Here is a 17,668-nt window from a genome sequence, read left to right as displayed (position 1 = left end):
TCCCTCCCCCTCCCTCTCTATCCCTCTCTCCCACTCTATCTCTCTGTCTCTTCAGAGGTCCGCTGCCCTCCAATCGTGCCGGCCAAGCACGTCTCTCTGTCGCCCCCTGCCTGTGGCGTGAGGGAGCTGCGTAGCGGGGCCTCCTGCAAGCTGAGCTGTCGTCTGGGTTACCGTCTGCGCGGGGAGCCGGTGGTGCGCTGCCTAGCCACCGGCGAGTGGAGCCAGCACCTGCACAAAGCAGCATGTGTAGGTACGACCTGTGGGGGTGTGTGTGCTGGTGGGTGTAAGTGTGTGGAGGGTGGGAGGTTGTGTGTGTGTGTGTGTGTTGTTTGTTGATGTGTGTGTGTGTGTGTGTGTGTGTGTGTGTGTGTGTGTGTGTGTGTGTGTGTGTGTGTGTGTGTGTGTGTGTGTGTGTGTGTGTGTTATGTCTGTTTCTCTGTTTTATCTTTTTTCTGCATATTTGTGTTTGTGTGTGAAATAGCGTGCATGTGTTAAAGTGCATGCAATCGTGTGTGTGTGCGTGTTGCGTGTTTACAAAATGCACCCCGCCTGTGTCAGTCCTGATCAACAGGATGTGAAAGTTGTAGCGCTAACATGTGCGCGGCATTAGCATAAATGTTCCGTGTTTATGGAGTCCCAAGTCACCAATCCGCTTTCAAGTGGAGCAGGCCCTGTTTTCCACCGCGGTAACAGCAAACAAAGCACAGCGATTAGCCCTACAGACAGACAGGCATTTACACCAGGCACAAGGTATTAACAGCAGTTGCAGTAAAACCCAATGTGGAAACCGACAAGCTATGCGGGCAAGTGTTAGTCATCAAGCTCCGTGCCACGAGAGAGAGAGAGCAAGAGAAAGAGAGAGACATGGGTACACTGTAAAACATTGCAAGCCAGTTAAACGCAAAAAGCTAAGTTCCCTGCTGCTTTAAGATTGTAAGTTAACTCAACTAGAGGCTTAACACAACTTGAGGCTTTCTCAAGTTGAGTTAACTGACAAACTTAAGGCAGCAGGAGAACTTGCTTTTTTACGTTTAACTGGCTGCAATTTTTACAGTGTAGTTGGGGAGAGAGAGACAGATACATGGAGAGAGAAAGACCCCTCCTCTCCTCTTTGGATCTGATCTGATCAATCTCTCTCTCTCTCTCTCTCTCTCTCTCTCTCTCTCTCTCTCTCTCTCTCTCTCTCTCTCTCTCTCTCTCTCTCTCTCTCTCTCTCTCTCTTTCTCTCTCTCTCTTTCTCTTCCTCCGGTTGCCCCTTTTCGTACCTCTTTCTCATTGGGTTTTACGATGGGAAAAAGGAGAGGAGGGGAAGGATGGAGGGAAGGAAGGAGGAAGAAACACACTGCTGACGTATGTGCAGCTGATATTGCAGTGTTTTTTACACTTAGTGTAATTTCTCTAAGTGTAATTTACACTTAGAGAATGGGACCAACACCCTAAGTGTTAAACTTAGCTCTCTGAGTGTTAAATGAAGTTGAACTAGAATTTTTCGGAGCATTACTCCAGTCGAGAAGAATTTTGCCGTCAGTTTGGGCGTGTGGGGCTCATTAGGACAGGCTTTGTTCTGCTGCTGCGGATTCTATGGCATGGGTGTGTGTGTGTGTGTGTGTGTGTGTGTGTGTGTGTGTGTGTGTGTGTGTGTGTGTGTGTGTGTGTGTGTGTGTGTGTGTGTGTGTGTGTGTGTGTGTGTGTGTGTGTGTGTGTGTGTGTGTGTGTGTGTGTGTGTGCGCGTGCATACGTGCATGCGTGCGTGCGTGCGTGCGTGCGTGCGTGCGCGCATGCTCGCGTGTGTGTTTATGCGTGTGTGGAGGGATGACAGTATGGGTAAACGAGAAGGGTGCTTGCAAGTGCGTGTGTGCGAGCGTGAGGGAGGGAGGACAAGGACAGAGCTAGTGCTGTTGGATGATGGGATGGGGAATGTGCAGCAGCAGGTTTGACAATGACCCCCCTTTTCCCATTCATTAGACTGGCTCATTTGAATGGAAGTAATGGGCCTCATCGAATGCGGTTAGGCTTTAAAAGCTGTGTGACGTGACCCTGGCAACTGAAATTTGTCACAATGTTTTATCGAGGGCAGCTATGTTACGACGTTCCTGTCTGGGTCAGTGTCTCATATTGATTCTTTTGTGTGTGTCTCACCATTTTCCAATAGCTAAGACTCTGTTCGGTTATTGTACAAGACAGCACATAATCTTTGGCAGCCGTCAGGGCAGCAAAATCATTTCCTTTGAACTAAATCAAACCATTACATCGCCTGCTGGCTAACCAGCCACATGCTTTTCTCTTTTTTATGATCTGTTGCACATCCTCTGCGCTGTCCTCTGCTGCTTTAGAATAATTTTGCCACAGATTCTTCAGATATTACCAGATTTTCCCATGTGTTAGGTATCATTGTAAATCTTCACTCTCAGAATCTCTGATTAACTCAGTATGCCTCTGGGTCTACTGGTGGTCTGTTTTCCTATGGCTGGTCACATGTTCACTTATTCTGCCCTTGGCATGTACAGTATTACAACACACTGAAATTGTAGACATAACATCACCTGCCAAAGCCCTGCTGTTAGAAAGTCTCAAATGTCCAAAAATCTATAGCCATAAGCTGAGCTTGCAGCAAAACAGGTGCATGGTATACGTTCATTCAAGTTATGGCAAAGAGTAGCATGTGCCTAGTTCTATGCAAGGATGTAATGGTTCATTTGTCTGACTAACCACATTCTGGCAACTTTCAAGACTTTTGCACTTCTGTTACTATACTGTCTTTGCTTTTGACATACAATACAGTATATTGTAATGTTAACTGAACAGAATGGGCAGCCATGGTTCAATGGTTAGAGCGTGACCTTTAGATCAGAGGGTTGCAGGTTCCCACCCTCACCCTTACCAGCACCTCCCTGCATGGCTGAAGTGCCCTTAAGTGCACCTAACCCCACTCCCCTGTAACTAAATAACTGTAGGTCGCTTTGGATTAAAGCGTCAGCTAAGTGTAATGTAATGTAATATAATAGTGTAACACAACAAAGGAGCGGGTTTGGAGGGCTGCTGCTTTAGTCTTCAAGAGTTAGCTGAAGGTGCTCTTTGGTAATAGAAAAGATAAATAATTGAAGATGACTTCATCTTCAGGTCAATATATTTTACCATAAAAACAATTACTGAAACTTCTGAACTTGAGGTAATCTTTCAGCAAGACAGGTGCAAGACACACACCTTCAAGCGATGGCAAAGGCAGACAGAGAGAGAGAGAGAGAGAGAGAGAGAGAGAGAGAGAGAGAGAGAGAGAGGGAGAGAGAGAGAGAGGGAGAGAGAGAGGAAAGAGTGTGCGTGCCCTGTTTGGGACGGCTATAATTGGCTTTGCATTGAGATCATTAATTGTGTCATTGACTGCATCCCGACGCTAGGAGGAAAGGGCTAATTGAGAACAGCGCTATTGCCATTGAAGCGCCGACGGAGCCTCTGGGTCTAATTGGGACCAGCTCTAGCCTGCTTTGAAGCTTACCGCTGATGCAGTCTCTCAATGCCAAGCCAAGCTACGCCGCCCTGCCCAGTCCCAGGCGATAACAACTAAAGCCACGTGTGCATAGCTCTCGAACAATTGGTTTTCCTTTGAGGCCAGCCGCGTGGCGATCATTTGCTTTGTTAGCGGTTGTTGGCTCACTGAGTGAGCCAGTGAGTGAGCCCCACTCCCATTCCCACTCTCACCCCCATCGCTAATGTTTTTACTTCCCTCGTCTTTGTTCATTTTAAGTAGCAGTGCTGTCTTTGCATTTGTTTTCCTGTTAGTTTGTCCCATTTGTACCGTATGCACTACCCTTGATTGGTGGCAAGTGATTTTCCTTTTAGGCCGTGTGCGGCCAAGGGTGGGATAAACTGGGTTGAGGAAGTAAAAGTCCTGCCAAATGTCTGTGATCTGTCTTTGTTCCCAACACAGGCGATTTCACTTATTACGTCCTTTACCTGTCTAAAGGGATGTGTGCACCTTGCTTACCTTGTTAGCTCACTCATCCCCGACTTCCACTCTCACCTCATCGCTCATCTTTACCTACTACTTCATACTACTGCTGTCAGTCTTTCCATTTTATTTCTTTTCCCATCTGTCTTCCCTTTCTAGATTTCATCGCTCTCTCCCTTCTTCTTTGTTATGACTTTGGCATACTAGTGCTGTCTTTTCCAATTGTTGTCCGATTTTCCCAATCAAGATGAGTGCAACTCCTGTATCCGCAACCATGGACATTGCTTACTTTGTTAGCAGCCAGCCCAATTCCACCCCCGCCTTACTGGTTGCTTACCCATTGCTTTGGCCTTAGTATTTCTGTCTTTGTATTCAATTTTTGCTTCCCCATATGAAGAGTTCAGATGCAAAACCCCCTAACTCCATTTCTGAAGACATGCACTTCTATATTTTTAGGGAACCCTGTTGTTGGTTTGGTTTACATTCATGTACTTGATAATACATATAAATAGTTATATTACATAAATAAAATAAAAAAGTATGCAATTTTGATAGCTTTGTATTAAATAAAAATAAATTATGATTATTTTCTGAAATGGCACTTAGGGGGTTTTGCATCTGAACTCTTCATATGTCCCATCAATCTTCCCCTCTAGATTTTGGCTAGTGCACCCCCACCCACCCAATTCCACTCCCGATCCCACTCCACGTGTCATCACTCTCTCTCATCTCCGTTGTGCCTTTGCCTTAGTGTTCTGTCTTTCCATTTGTTTTCCCATTTGTCTTCTTCACTCCCCACCCCCTCCCCCAACTCTAGATTCCGAGCCGCCGTGGATCCAGTGTCCCGACGATGTCGTCACGGAAACGCGAAAGCACCAGAGCTTGGCCAATGTCACCTGGAGCCAGCCAATCGCAGGAGACAGCTCTGGAGAGGAGGTAGGCTCTTCTAAATGCAGGACCTTCCGTCTGTGTCCCCTCCCTGTAGACTTTTTTTTCTGACAGTGTGGGGCCTCTTTCTGGACCTAAGAATATTTCTGCGATCCCTTGCCTTCTAAAAAATAAACGCCAAACATGTTTGTGTACCTCAGTATTGCAAAATTTTAATCAAAATTCAAAGACAAAGTGAATAATACATTTATTTATAGCCATACAAGTGAGCACGGTTACATGACCACAATTTGGAAACCGCTGCTGAAGACGGACTGTGCTGCCTCAGCCAGGCTTATATGGTAACTAATCCCAGGCAAGGGGATAGATCACATCACACTGTTGCACTTAGATTTGCTGCATGGTTTTTATATTGATGAAGAACACATTTCGCTTTATGAATTTCACTTTAAAAAAATTGGGTTTTGGGCCTTTACCACTTAAGGACACTGTGAGAGGAGGCAGTATGTGCAGGAGAGAGAGAGGAGTGGGATTGGGAAATGACCCAGGCTAGACCCACACCTGGGTCCTGACGATCGTAAAGCTTTCATATGGCATGGGTGCACCAACGCCATTGCCCCCCATGAGGTTCACTCTAGGTGGTAAATGTCGCAATGGTGAAACACGTTCTTCACCAAAATAAACCATGTGACAAATCAAAGTGCATAAAGGTTGGAGCAGGCTTCACCCAACATTTTTTTCTTCTTTTAAGGGTGCTGACCAAAATATTGTAAAACTGAAAAATGAATAGGTTTCTTTATTACAGGAGAAGGCAGAACGCCGAAACGCGTCTGTGTAGTAAAGAAACCTATGCATGGTGCGACCTTTTCTCATTTTTCAGTTTTACAAATCAAAGTGCACCATTGTGCTGTGATTTATCCGCTTGTCTTTGGATTACTTATGACTTTGTGTCACCAGCACCTGGACATTGGCAGTCCATTGGGGCCAGAGGCCTATACTGTAACAATGTTGGAATATTTTTATAATTATACCATGACATCGCTTCAAACTACAGTTTCTGATGCATATAACATCTCGCTACTCAATATGCTGTCTAACACCTACTCATCATTTGGATAAAGATGTCACAACTTTACAGTGGCCAATTGACACAAGTTTGGTACAGTAGGAAAACAAATCTGCTTCGAAGATGTTGCGATATCGTACGTTGATTGACAGTCTAATGAGTGGGTGTCATAGCGATCCAGGTCTAGGTCGTGGTATAACAATATTGGAGCGTCCGTCCCATGATGAGATAACCGCATTGGAGCCACGGAAACGCCTCCGGATTCCAGAAACCTGAGCGACTGTTTTCCCCCTTTAACTTTGCCTGCGAGTCAAGTTCCCCCCTGCTGGCATTGAGCCCATAATGATCCATAATCTAATTATATGTGTGCTTGACTGCTGACGTGTGTTGTTTGACTCCTTGTTCACCCGTCTTCTGACTACTCCACGTCAGTGTTAACTCATAATTTTGAACTTTGACCTTTGACCCCCCCCTCTCCCACCTACAGGTCGCGGTGCAGGTGACGCCCGTCCTAAACGCGCACCAGCTCTTTCCCATCGGAACAGCAGTGATCACCTACACAGCCGGCGACCGCTCCGGGAACAGGGCCAACTGCTCCTTCACGGTCACCGTCATTGGTGGGTTCCCCTCCTTCAAAAAAACCTAGCATGCGCAACTGAAGAAACAGCCTCAAATGCTGTCTGGAAACCATGTGTGACCCGTTAAAGTCTTAGTAGTTTTAGCAGAGAGAGAGAGAGAGAGAGAGAGAGAGGGAGAGAGGAAGAGAGACGGGTGGTGGAGGTGGGGTGATGTATTGCAAGGGTGCATTCCATTAACTGAGTAAACTGGACTTCCTCTCTGTGGTAGTTTTAAAGGAATGTCAGTGGACTTTAGAAATGTTAAAACAGACACGGATAGTTTTGATTTAACCTTCATGTACTGCCTTGACCCCAACTCCTGGCAAGTATATGGGACCATTAAGATCTTTGGTGGCCTTTGCAGAGAAGGGATGGGGGGTGGGGGTTGATGTATGGTGGTGTATTTAATTGGTAGCTGGAAGATCTGTGTAGTTTGGTCATTGTACTTCACAATGATTTATGAATCTGGTGATTTTTTTCCTTTTGTAAGACACATTTCACATAGCCAGTCTTGTTTTAATTCCCATTCACAAAATGGAAATCCAGTGACCAGATGACACATGGACCTTGGACTGTCTACTACTCTGTAGTCTGTAGTCAGAGGAGCCAGAGTGTACAAATATACTGCTGAAATGTTATACCAGACATAGGTCATGTTACCTTAACCTTGACACACACTACCTTGACATTTTGCTACGTGAAAACCTTTTAAACCCCTTCTCTCTCTCCCTAGATACCGAGCCACCAATTATCGACAAATGCCGCTCTCCACCCGTAGTGGACGCCACGGGTCCAGAGACTGCCGTCGTCTGGGAAGTTCCGCAGTTTTCCGACAACTCAGGTATCCGCCCGGAAACAAAAAATAGCCATAAAAAGCAGGAGGAGACGACTGTCGTCTTTAACTGCACAAACAGCTTTTATCTTTTTTTTCAAGGCAGGGAGCTGGAAAAAACACTCACGCTCTCAGGTCTGGTTCCTCCTGGCAGGGCACCTGACAGCTTTGGCTGGGCCCGCGAAAAAAGTAATCTGAAAGCCCCCCCTCAATCAATACATAAAATGTAATAGGGACGCAATTCTGCCCCCTATGGGCCCAGGACAACTGACCCTGTCAACTGTCGGCTTCTCAGTCTCCTGGCTCTGTCACCCTGGTGTAAAGACTGACCATGAGAACCTGGTACCTTTAGTCTGGCTTTTTCTAATGTGTTTAAAATGTGCCGGTCGCCGCACCGACCAGCGCAGGTACTGGAAGAAACGTGTGGTAGACACATTACGTTGGGGGTTTTTTTTAGCTTCTGGTGGCTTCTTTGTGTCTCCCCGGAGGGATTCTGGATGGCTCTGAGGAATGGTAGAGGGTGGAAACTGGGCTGTCCAAGAGTAGAGTAAGAGCAGGGAATTACATAAGCAACAATGGGGGAAATACAATAAAGCACAAGGAAAATTGATGACAATAGCAAATGGAAAAGGGTGGAAAAGGAGGGAATTCATCTGTTTCCCATATCACGGCTCTTATTGAGTGTTAATGTCTGGGTCAGAGTGAAAGGTTAAAGGTAGAGGATGAATTTATAGCTACGCGTTAAGTCCATTTTGTCATTTCTCTCTGATGACCATAATCCACTCATGTCACCCTCACCTTTTTCTGCTCTCCTGGGAGGCAGTGTTGGATGACTGTGTCAAAAGAATGTGTCTCATAATAATGTAAGATTCTGAAATCACACGTTTTATTCTAGAGACCAGTCTTTCTCAAACTTTTTCAGACCATGGACTAATTTGTCCCAATTCATTTTGTTCAGGTACCACCTGCCAACTGAATTGATGGGCTTTCTCTGGCCACATATATTGTGTATACATTATATTTATTGTGCATAAAAGTGCATCCTGAGTTCTCTTTGGAGCCATCAAGAAAACATCAGGGTTCTTTCAAGAACCAACATGTCACGTATACGTAGTTTCCCGCAAATAACTTTTAGAGGCTCCTTCCTTGGTGAACTTTTAGTGGTTCCTTCCACTGTTTTATGTAGAGCAGGAACCTATGTCTCGAGGGCCATTTACGGCCCGTAATCTGCCTCCCGATATAATTTTAATGTAATGCAACTTCACATGAAATATGTCATGTTTTGTAAAGGAATCTTATGAATTAAATTTGCAATACAATTAAGTTATATTTCAGGGGATCTAGAAAAGGTGGCCACCTTCAATATAGGTCTAAAGTGCAGGGGGAATTCCTGGTTTGTGGGGTGGACTTTTCTGGCCCTTGGAGAAATTTGAAGTGGCCCCTCAAATTTAAAAGGTCTCCCACCCCTGATGTACTGTAGAGGCTCCTTCTTTGGTCAACCTTTCTTTCATGTTTACATGACTACCCAGAGCCAGGATCAACAGACGTCTTGAGCTCTATGCGGACGGGCCTATTTCTATTCGGAAACCTTGGGTAAAGTAATAGGGAAATGTAGTCCTGTTCGAACACGCCATGTCAGTTAAGAAAACGGGGTGTGACTGAAAACTTTGCTTACGAAATGTGTCTGTAGTAAGACACAGGCCATGCCTGTTCTCTATTTTGGTCAGATTTTCTTGATAAATGCACATATGAGCAATAGGCAAATTTGCTTACAGTAGACAAATGTAATATCACAGGTAGTGTTGGGGGAGAGTGGGGGGGTCTCAGAGCAAAGATTTTTTTCATCCAATGACTTGAATGAATTTGATTCTGAAAATATCAGTAATTCTAAAAATAAAACTAGAAGCAGAGTTTTCCACATACTGAATGTAGCTACACTATTCGCAGGACTGTGCTTAGAACTGCATTATCATGTTGGGTTCAGAAGCTCTGGTTTTGGCCTACAGTAGAAGCACTTCGCGAGACTGTCTCATGGGTACCCTTGGACACACACATGTAGACATAAAACACACACACACACACACACACACACACACACACACACACACACACACACACACACACACACACACACACACACACACACACACACACACACACACACACACACACACATACACACACACACACACACACACACCCACACACACTTTACGTTCACATGTTTGTTACCAGAGCAGTCACCACAGTGGGTGCCTCACACAGTTAAGTCCGACAGGCAGGCAGGCAGGCAGTCAGTCACACAGGAATAGCTTGTGGTTGGCCCGCGAACCGACGATGGCAGGCCGACGTCACTCGGGCCCGTTCTCCGACGTCAGCGTGTTGTGTTTTTCCATGTCCGCACCCCGAGTGGCGGACGGGGGGAGGCTATATTAAGCTGCCGTGGTCGACGGACGGGGAGACACCAGCTCCCGTCGGGGCCAGCCAGACATGTGTCAGACAGCCTTGGAAATCAGACCTCTCTCTCTCTTTCTTTCCCTCTTTCATATTCTCTCAATCTCTCTCTCTCTCTCTCACTTTCACATTCTATTGTATCTCTTTCATATTCTCCCCCCCCCCCTCTCTCTCTCTTTCCGATTCTTTCAATCTCTTTCTCAAGTTCTCTATCTCTGTATCTCTGTCTCTGCCTCTCTCTCTCTCTCTCTCTCTCTCTCTCTCTCTCTCTCTCTCTCTCTCTCTCTCTCTCTCTCTCTCTCTCTCTCTCTCTCTCTCTCTCTGTGCTAAATTCCCTCATTCTTTTTCTAATGCTCTCTCTTAAGTTCTTCCTCTCTTTCTCTAAAGAAATTCTGTTGTATTCTTTCAATGGCAAACTTTCTACCCCTCTGCCAAACGCAAGCTCCCGAATTCCTCTGTCTGTTTCATGTCCTCTGTTTCTCTGACCTCTATCACTCCTTTCTGTCTATCTGTTTGTCTCCTGGTGTCTTTCTTTCTCTCTTGCAGTACATGTTTCTCTCTCTCTCTCTTTTTCTCACTCTCTCCTTTAATCCCCTTCTCCCTGGGTGCCTCTTTCTTTCCATTTCTCCACGGATGCATTTATCACTTTTTCCCCCTTGCCTCTGTGTTTATCTTTTCTCTTTGCGTTCCCTTTCTTTCTCACTCCCTCTCTCCTCTCTCCGGCCTCAATAACTATGGAAACAGTCTGAGGTGATCGTCATAAAACAGACTGCAACAGCAATTCTCTCTGTCTCTCTCTCTCTGTCTCTCTCTCTCTCTCTCTCTCTCTCTCTCTCTCTCTGTCTCTCTCTCTCTCTCTCTCTCTCACTATCTCACTATCTCACTATCTCTTTCTCTCTCTCTTTTTATCTCTCTCTCTCATTCTCTTTCTTTCTCTCTCTGTCTTTTTATATCTCTCTGTCTATCCCTTTTTCTGTGTTGTTCTCTGTCTCTGTCTTCTGTACTGTTTTCAACCCTGCTCCCTCTCCCTCCCTCCTGGTCCCTCCATTTCTTTTCTTTCTTTTCTTCGCCTGTGTGCCAGCCTTTTGCTTTTCCTTTGTGTTCATAAGCTGTCCAGACACCACCAATTACCCCCCCCACACACACACACACACACACATCCCACCCTCCTCACCTCCCCCCCTCGCTGGCCTGTCCAAGGGGAAGCAGCAGCATTATTTGGAGGCCATGTAATGATGACCAGACTGGTTGTGGGGCTGTGGGTCCACTCTGGCCTGACTGACGTGTCGGCATGTCCCCGTTTATTATCCGCCAGTGAGCTGAGCGGCTCCCCTAGGGTGACTCATGCCGCGTGTACTGTAAGCTCCCGTGGTGGCTGCTGCTGTGCTGCGCTGTGCTGCTGTGGTACGTTGTCATAAAAAGTTAACCACATGCATCCATCGGAGAGTGGTTCTGCTATTGGGCAAGAGTCTCGTTTTCATTGTCAGGAGTATGTAAATATGATTCTGTGATATTATCAGAGATGTGTAGGTGATAGAACTTTAGGGAATCAAGAAAGTGTTTTTTTTTGTCTTGGAAACTTTTCTGTAGAGTGCTGAATAGAAGTTGACCACATGCTGGAACACTGGAACACTTACAGTGGTGCTCATATGTTTACATACCCCAGCAGAATATACGCTTTCTCTGCGATTTCTCACCAAATATGAAGGATTACACAAAACCTTTTTTTGACTCGTTGCTAGTGACTGGCTTAAGATATTTATTAGCAATTTTTTGTGTTTACTTTTTCAAAAGTATGATCACAACCCAAACTACCCAAATGACCCTGTTCAAAAGTTTACATACCCTAGTTTCTGATGCTGAATATGGCCCTGTTTAACATCAGGGATTGCTCTAAATTGTTTGTGGTAGTTGTGGATAAGGCTCCTAATGTTCTCAGATGACAAAACAGCACATTCTTCCTGGCAGAATGGTTATTTCCTATAATATCTTTGGGTGTCTTGCTGGAACCTCACATTTGAGGTTTCGCCTGAGTGGCTCAATGATGTTGAGATCAGGAGAGTGAGATGGTCGCTCAAAAACCTTCATTTTATTCTATCTGAAGCTAATGACGGGTTGATTTGGCTTTCTGTGTCGAAATATTGTCATGTTGGCACTGTTGGAATTTCAATTCAGAAATGCAATATGAGGGGGTTTGGTTGGAATCAAGCCATTGGGCAAGGGAATCATTGCATTGCAATGATCATTGCAAGGGAAATTGTTCAGGAGGCATAGGACAACCAAAAAATAACTTTAGGTGAAATATAGGACAACATGAAAAAATGTTTTAAACTGTACAGCAAAGAGGCACTTGAGGAAAGATGGGCTGTTGGGGGTTGCCAGGAGAAAGCCATTACTACAAAAATGCAAACATGTTATTTTGCATATGATACACCAAATAGCATAGTGAGAAGCATCAGAATGCCTGTGACAAAGTCATTTGGATAAATTAGATCAATATGGAACTTTTTTCAGCCACTATTAACAGTACCATTTGGAGAACAGTCAACGGAGCCTATGATGAAAGTTACACCATGCCCTTCTGTGAAACATGGTCATGGACCACTGATGTCATGGGGACATCTGAGTTACAAATGCACTGTTACTTTTGGTCCATACTCGCAGAATGATGAATACATTGCCCTGTGGAAAATACTGGAGGAAACTTGACACTCATCAGCCTTGAAACTGCACATGGTCCATTGTTTGGACATGCCAACATGACAATATTTCAACACAGAAAGCCAAATCAACCCGTCATTAGCTTCAGAAAGAATAAAATTATGTTTTTGAGTGACCGGCTTACTTTCCTGATCTCAACATCATTGAGCCATTCAGGGGAAACCTCAAATGTGAGGTTCCAGCAAGACACACAATAACTTTATAGGAAACAACCATTCTGCCAGGAAGAATGTGCTGTTTTGTCATCTGAGAACATTAAGAGCCTTATCCACAGCTACCACAAACAATTTAGAGCGGTCCCTGATGTTAAACAGGGCCATATTCAACATCAGAAACTAGGGTATGTAAACTTTTGAACAGGGTCATTTGGGTAGTTTGGGTTGTGATCATGCTTTTTAAAGAGTTAACACAGAAGATTGTTAATAAATATCTTAAGCCAGTCACTAGCAATGAGTGAAAAAAAAGGTTTTGTGTAATCCTTCATACTTTGTGAGAAATTGCCAAGAAAGCATATTCTGCTGGGGTATGTAAACATATGAGCACCACTGTATATTTAACAGGAATTTCCTATTGAAATTCAAAATACAACATGGCTGCTTTCAGCCAGTCCTGGCCATGATAGCAGTCTAAAAGCTTCATACAAAAAGACAGGGACGAACATAAACCGCAGACATTTATATTTTCATCCTTCATCCTCTTATTGAATTGTATGGAATCGAGAAGGGGTTTTTTTCACTGAGAAAAGTTAACCACATGTGTCATCACATCAGGGAGTTTTTCAACTACCAGGCAAGAGTCACCATTGGGAACCAAATTTGAAGGCTTGATTAAATTATATTAAATCTGTACTGTACTGATGTCTGGTCAATATGCCCTACCTTCTGAGTTGAGTTACAATGCTAGGATTAGGGGTTAGGGTGTGGGTTGTGCCTGCCTGCCTATGTTATACTGTACTGTAACAGACTAGTAGCTGAAACAGCTTTTTTGTTGTTGTTTGAGGAAGGTTCCATAAGTGCTCTTGATCTGGATTTGATCTTGTGTAAGTCAGGGCCTGATGGGCTAGATGGGTGTTGGCAGTCTCTGATAGGTCTGGGCTTGCATGCAATATGTTACTGTAAGCATTTGTCTGTATGAGCCTAGTAACAGAACAGCTCAAAGTTACTACTTAGTAACGTTCTCATTACATTGTTCTAAGCCCATTAGATTAAGTGGTTTTAGGTTTTGTTTGGCTATTTAAAAATGGAAATATGAAGATTGACCTTCAAATATTGAGAACATTGAGAACATTGAGTGTCCAGAGAGTCTGATTTCTAAGTTCAACATTTAGCAGTGTTAACTCCACACTTATATAGTTGATTTAACATCTTCTAGAATGTATTTGCCTTTCTACGTGTTAAAAAAAATGCTGTGTCATTTTTTTTTTACTGTGTATGCACTTGTGATGTTGCTGTGATTGGTCCTGCTTAGTGCTTACACAGAGTTTGCAGATTTACAATTGGAACTGGCTTGGCATGTGAGTTTTCTTTGTAAACCAATGGGAGCAAAACAAATGTGTTTTAAGTGTGAAAATGTGTGTGAAATATGATTTCTATAATAAAATAGCCACAGTGTCAGACAGTCGTGTTCCTGTGTTTAGAGAGCACCGTGACTGTGTGCCATGTTCTGGCCAGGAGTGTTGCCTGTGGGGTCGGCAAGGACCGATTACTGCACTGGCCTACCGGGCCCAGGCCCAGGGGCCCAATAAAGAAAGGGACCCTGAGGCCCAGCCCTTTGTATTTTCATTCTCATAATGTGATAAACAACATAGTCTGTAATTTTTTTTTAACCTTTCATGTTGTATGGCCCTCTGCACCATGGAATCATATTCCCATTCCTGGTGGTTGGTCACTGACCCCTGGCGACCTCTGTTTTTTTGCCGTTTTCACCTGCAGGGAGGCCTCTAAACATCTCCAGCACCCACTTGCCCGGCGCCCTCTTCCCTGACGGGGAAACCTCCGTGCTCTACACCGCCACGGATGCCTCTGGAAACAACCACACCTGCGAACTCACCATCACCGTCCAAGGCATGTAATTATTCCACACACAAGGGTCCATGGATGGAAATTCACACCAGCCACCAGCTGTCTCGATCAATGCTGATAAAAATATAAAAACATCTGTTAATTTGCAGACACAATATAATGATTAACGGTTGAGTCATTTGTGGATTTTATTATTTATTCATATGCCAATGGTCGACATAAACTCAAGCGTGTAATTGTTATTTCTATCCCTGATACACATACACATACGTTTGACCACCTGCCACAATGCTGATAAAATAAAAGGTGGATGATAATTTGCAGACACAATATAACGATGAAGTGTTGAGTCATTCATTGTGAATTTCACCATTAATTCATTTGCCAATAGCTGACATATACTCAATCGTGTAAATTTAATTTCCACAAGTTAATCCTCAGTCACGTAGGCTTCATTAGCCTCAGCTGTGACCCAACTGTGACCCCCATTCTTGTGACTGTAGCCTAGATTAATAACTACACATGTACAGTAGATTTTTGGAATACATTTTATTAGCTCATTAATGGCTGATTGTATTGTTGTAAAACAAGAATGTTTTTTATTGTATTACATCATGGAAAATAGTGGTGTCCTGTTCCAATTTATAACACTAGACAAACTGTGTGAAAGTAAGTTTAGATCATGTATTGCCAGTGTTTCCCACAGAAATTTTGGAAACTATGGGGGCAGCCGGGGTTTATTTTGTCCGGGGGGGGGGGGGGGGGGGGGGTCTTCTCACACGGGCCTTTTTTTTTTATCCTTTTTTATTCTTGCAGCGTAAATGCAAAACGGCAAAACAATGACTACAGTATGACATTGGCGCATGGAGAAACTGTATTTTATATTTTGAGAAATAAGGCTACATAAGATTTTACCCATGACTTGTATAATAGTAGTACATTGTCATTGTCAAAAAATGCAGTACAGTGAATAATTTCTGTTTACAACACAGTTTCATTCGTCCCTCATGCAGGGGTCTGGGAAACAATAATAAAACAAAATAGGAGCAGAGATAAGAATTTAAGAGCACTGTGAAATTGTTAACGCATAGACAAAAAGGGTCTTAGAGGGTAGGCTATGCATTTTCCCCCACACCTAATCTGTAGGCGTTACACATTCTACATGAGGGGTGCTGGTCACAGGGCCAGTTTTTTCCAATTTTTCCTCCCATTAAAAGGGCTTTGGTCTGAAACAACATATTACACATTTATGTCTATATTCACATTCATTACACATTAATTTCTATATGCAGCCGATTGTCTCCTCTGCTGTGTCAATGAGGGTCTGTCACCAAACTATTACAACTGTAAAAACAAAGCCTAGGGAGTGTTAGTAAACTCATCCCAACTGTCCCTTCTCTGAAGGTTTTTTATATTGCTCCCAAACCCAAGTAAACTACAACAACTTGACTAGGCTTTTGATCCCTGTCTTTCAAGCACTTGTGGTTCTCTCTATAGCAGGGGTGCCCAACCTTTTTTTAACCAAGATCTACTTTTGAAGTTGATGGTCTGCCGTGATCTACCAAGTCAAATTCAAGGATGTCAGTATGAAAATTTAAGACCACCATTTATTAATCACCATTATGAACAAAATTTTTTCAGTAGGCTACTATGGCCGTATCTTTTCAGTGTGTTTTTAAAGTGTGTTGAATAGCCTATCTTTACAAAGCAATGCAGCACTGATGGTATGCAGAGATAATTTCAGTCATACACAAGTCATAAACAACTGAAACAATTTCAAAATGATAAACATTTGGTATATAAAAGGCACATAGGCCCTATTTCTAAAATATGATGAAGCATTATCATGCCTTAAGTGGTATAGGCTACAAATTAAAAAGGGCTCAGAAATTCACACCATTTGTTATGGGTAAATAGTAGGCTACTATGAGAGACGAGAGAGAGAGAGAGGGAGAGAGAGAGAGAGCGAGAGAGAGAGAGAGAGAGAGAGAGAGAGAGAAATGAGAGAACTAATTGGATTGGTTAACACCCCTGTTAAGTGTGACTTCTTCTATGAAGGTTTTTTTTTTCAGCTCTCTGGGACAGTAGCACAGCAAAGGCTTTCTATTGTGAGTTTGGCCAATCGTTTTGTCCACAACTGAAGCAAGAAACAGCAGAAATTGAAGTGAATTCCATACATGTCAATAACTAACATTTCCCTTNCACGCGGCACGCGATGTAAACGCAGTTAGCGATGATGCATGCGACTAGCGACTTGGACGAAGATCCTCGCATATCGGCAGACACAGCTGGTCTGGGTCTGTGTTTTTCGCGCCACGGTTGCACCATTTTGTTTGTCTTGTCCTCCGCCATTGTCTTCATTTTGCAGTGTTAATTCAACATTTTGAGAGCTGAATTTTAACACTTACAGTGTTTGTCCTACTCTCTGCCATATGTGTTTAATTAAATTACTAATTAATTGATCAATTAATTAGTATAAAATTCATTACTATTGCAAAATTGCCTGTCCTCCGTCAGTGTCTTCATAGTACATTTTACATTGCCAGTTGTACACTTACAGGGTTTAATTTGACACTCATGGGGTGGATAATACTCTCTAAATGTCAGATTAACACTCAAACATTTACTGCGTTTCCCCTCCGCCAGGGAAGAAGTGTGTGCAGCCGTACATGCCGGTGAACGCAGACTTCACCTGCGTGGAGAAGGACGAAGGGGTGAACTGCACGCTGCGCTGCCGGGACGGCTACAGCTTTACCCAGAATGCAGTGCACAGCTACTTCTGCGCCCACAACGGGGTCTGGCTGCCGCCCCGCAGCCCCGACCGGCCAGACTGCTCCTGTGAGGACCCCCCTTGTTCTTTCTCCCATTTTTTTTCTCTTACTCACTCTTTGTTTTCCTGTCTCAGTCCATCTCACCCTCAGTACACACAGTTGAGATAGTTAAACACATAAACACATTAACACATGTCTTTATTGGCCAGACTGTTTCTTCGAGGACCTCACTTGTTCTTTTCATTTCTTTCTCTCTTATTCTGTCCTTGTTTTTTGTTACTCTTTCTCTCGCGCTCTCTTTGTCATTGCCCATTTCACAGTAGACGTATTTAAACTCAACGTCTTTCTCACT

At 43.9% G+C, this 17,668-nt stretch overlaps 1 protein-coding gene across 4 annotated transcripts in view; it reads left to right on the top strand.

Annotated features, from left to right (window-relative positions):
• Window positions 1–17,668, top strand: part of svep1 (sushi, von Willebrand factor type A, EGF and pentraxin domain containing 1) — a 222,438-nt gene that overhangs the window by 111,114 nt on the left and 93,656 nt on the right. For all 4 annotated transcript variants that reach the window (XM_063186230.1, XM_063186229.1, XM_063186228.1 and 1 more), the window contains exons 7-12: window positions 56–250; window positions 4,764–4,882; window positions 6,388–6,517; window positions 7,251–7,358; window positions 14,456–14,587; window positions 17,192–17,383. In XM_063186230.1, the coding sequence (XP_063042300.1) occupies window positions 56–250; window positions 4,764–4,882; window positions 6,388–6,517; window positions 7,251–7,358; window positions 14,456–14,587; window positions 17,192–17,383 (876 nt within the window). The remainder of the gene's footprint in view (window positions 1–55; window positions 251–4,763; window positions 4,883–6,387; window positions 6,518–7,250; window positions 7,359–14,455; window positions 14,588–17,191; window positions 17,384–17,668) is intronic.

Source organism: Engraulis encrasicolus, chromosome 21, assembly GCF_034702125.1.
Source record: "Engraulis encrasicolus isolate BLACKSEA-1 chromosome 21, IST_EnEncr_1.0, whole genome shotgun sequence".
Taxonomy (NCBI): Eukaryota; Metazoa; Chordata; class Actinopteri; order Clupeiformes; family Engraulidae; genus Engraulis; species Engraulis encrasicolus.
The sequence above is the reverse complement of the archived record's forward strand: the minus strand, read 5'-3'. Positions and strand labels throughout refer to the sequence as shown.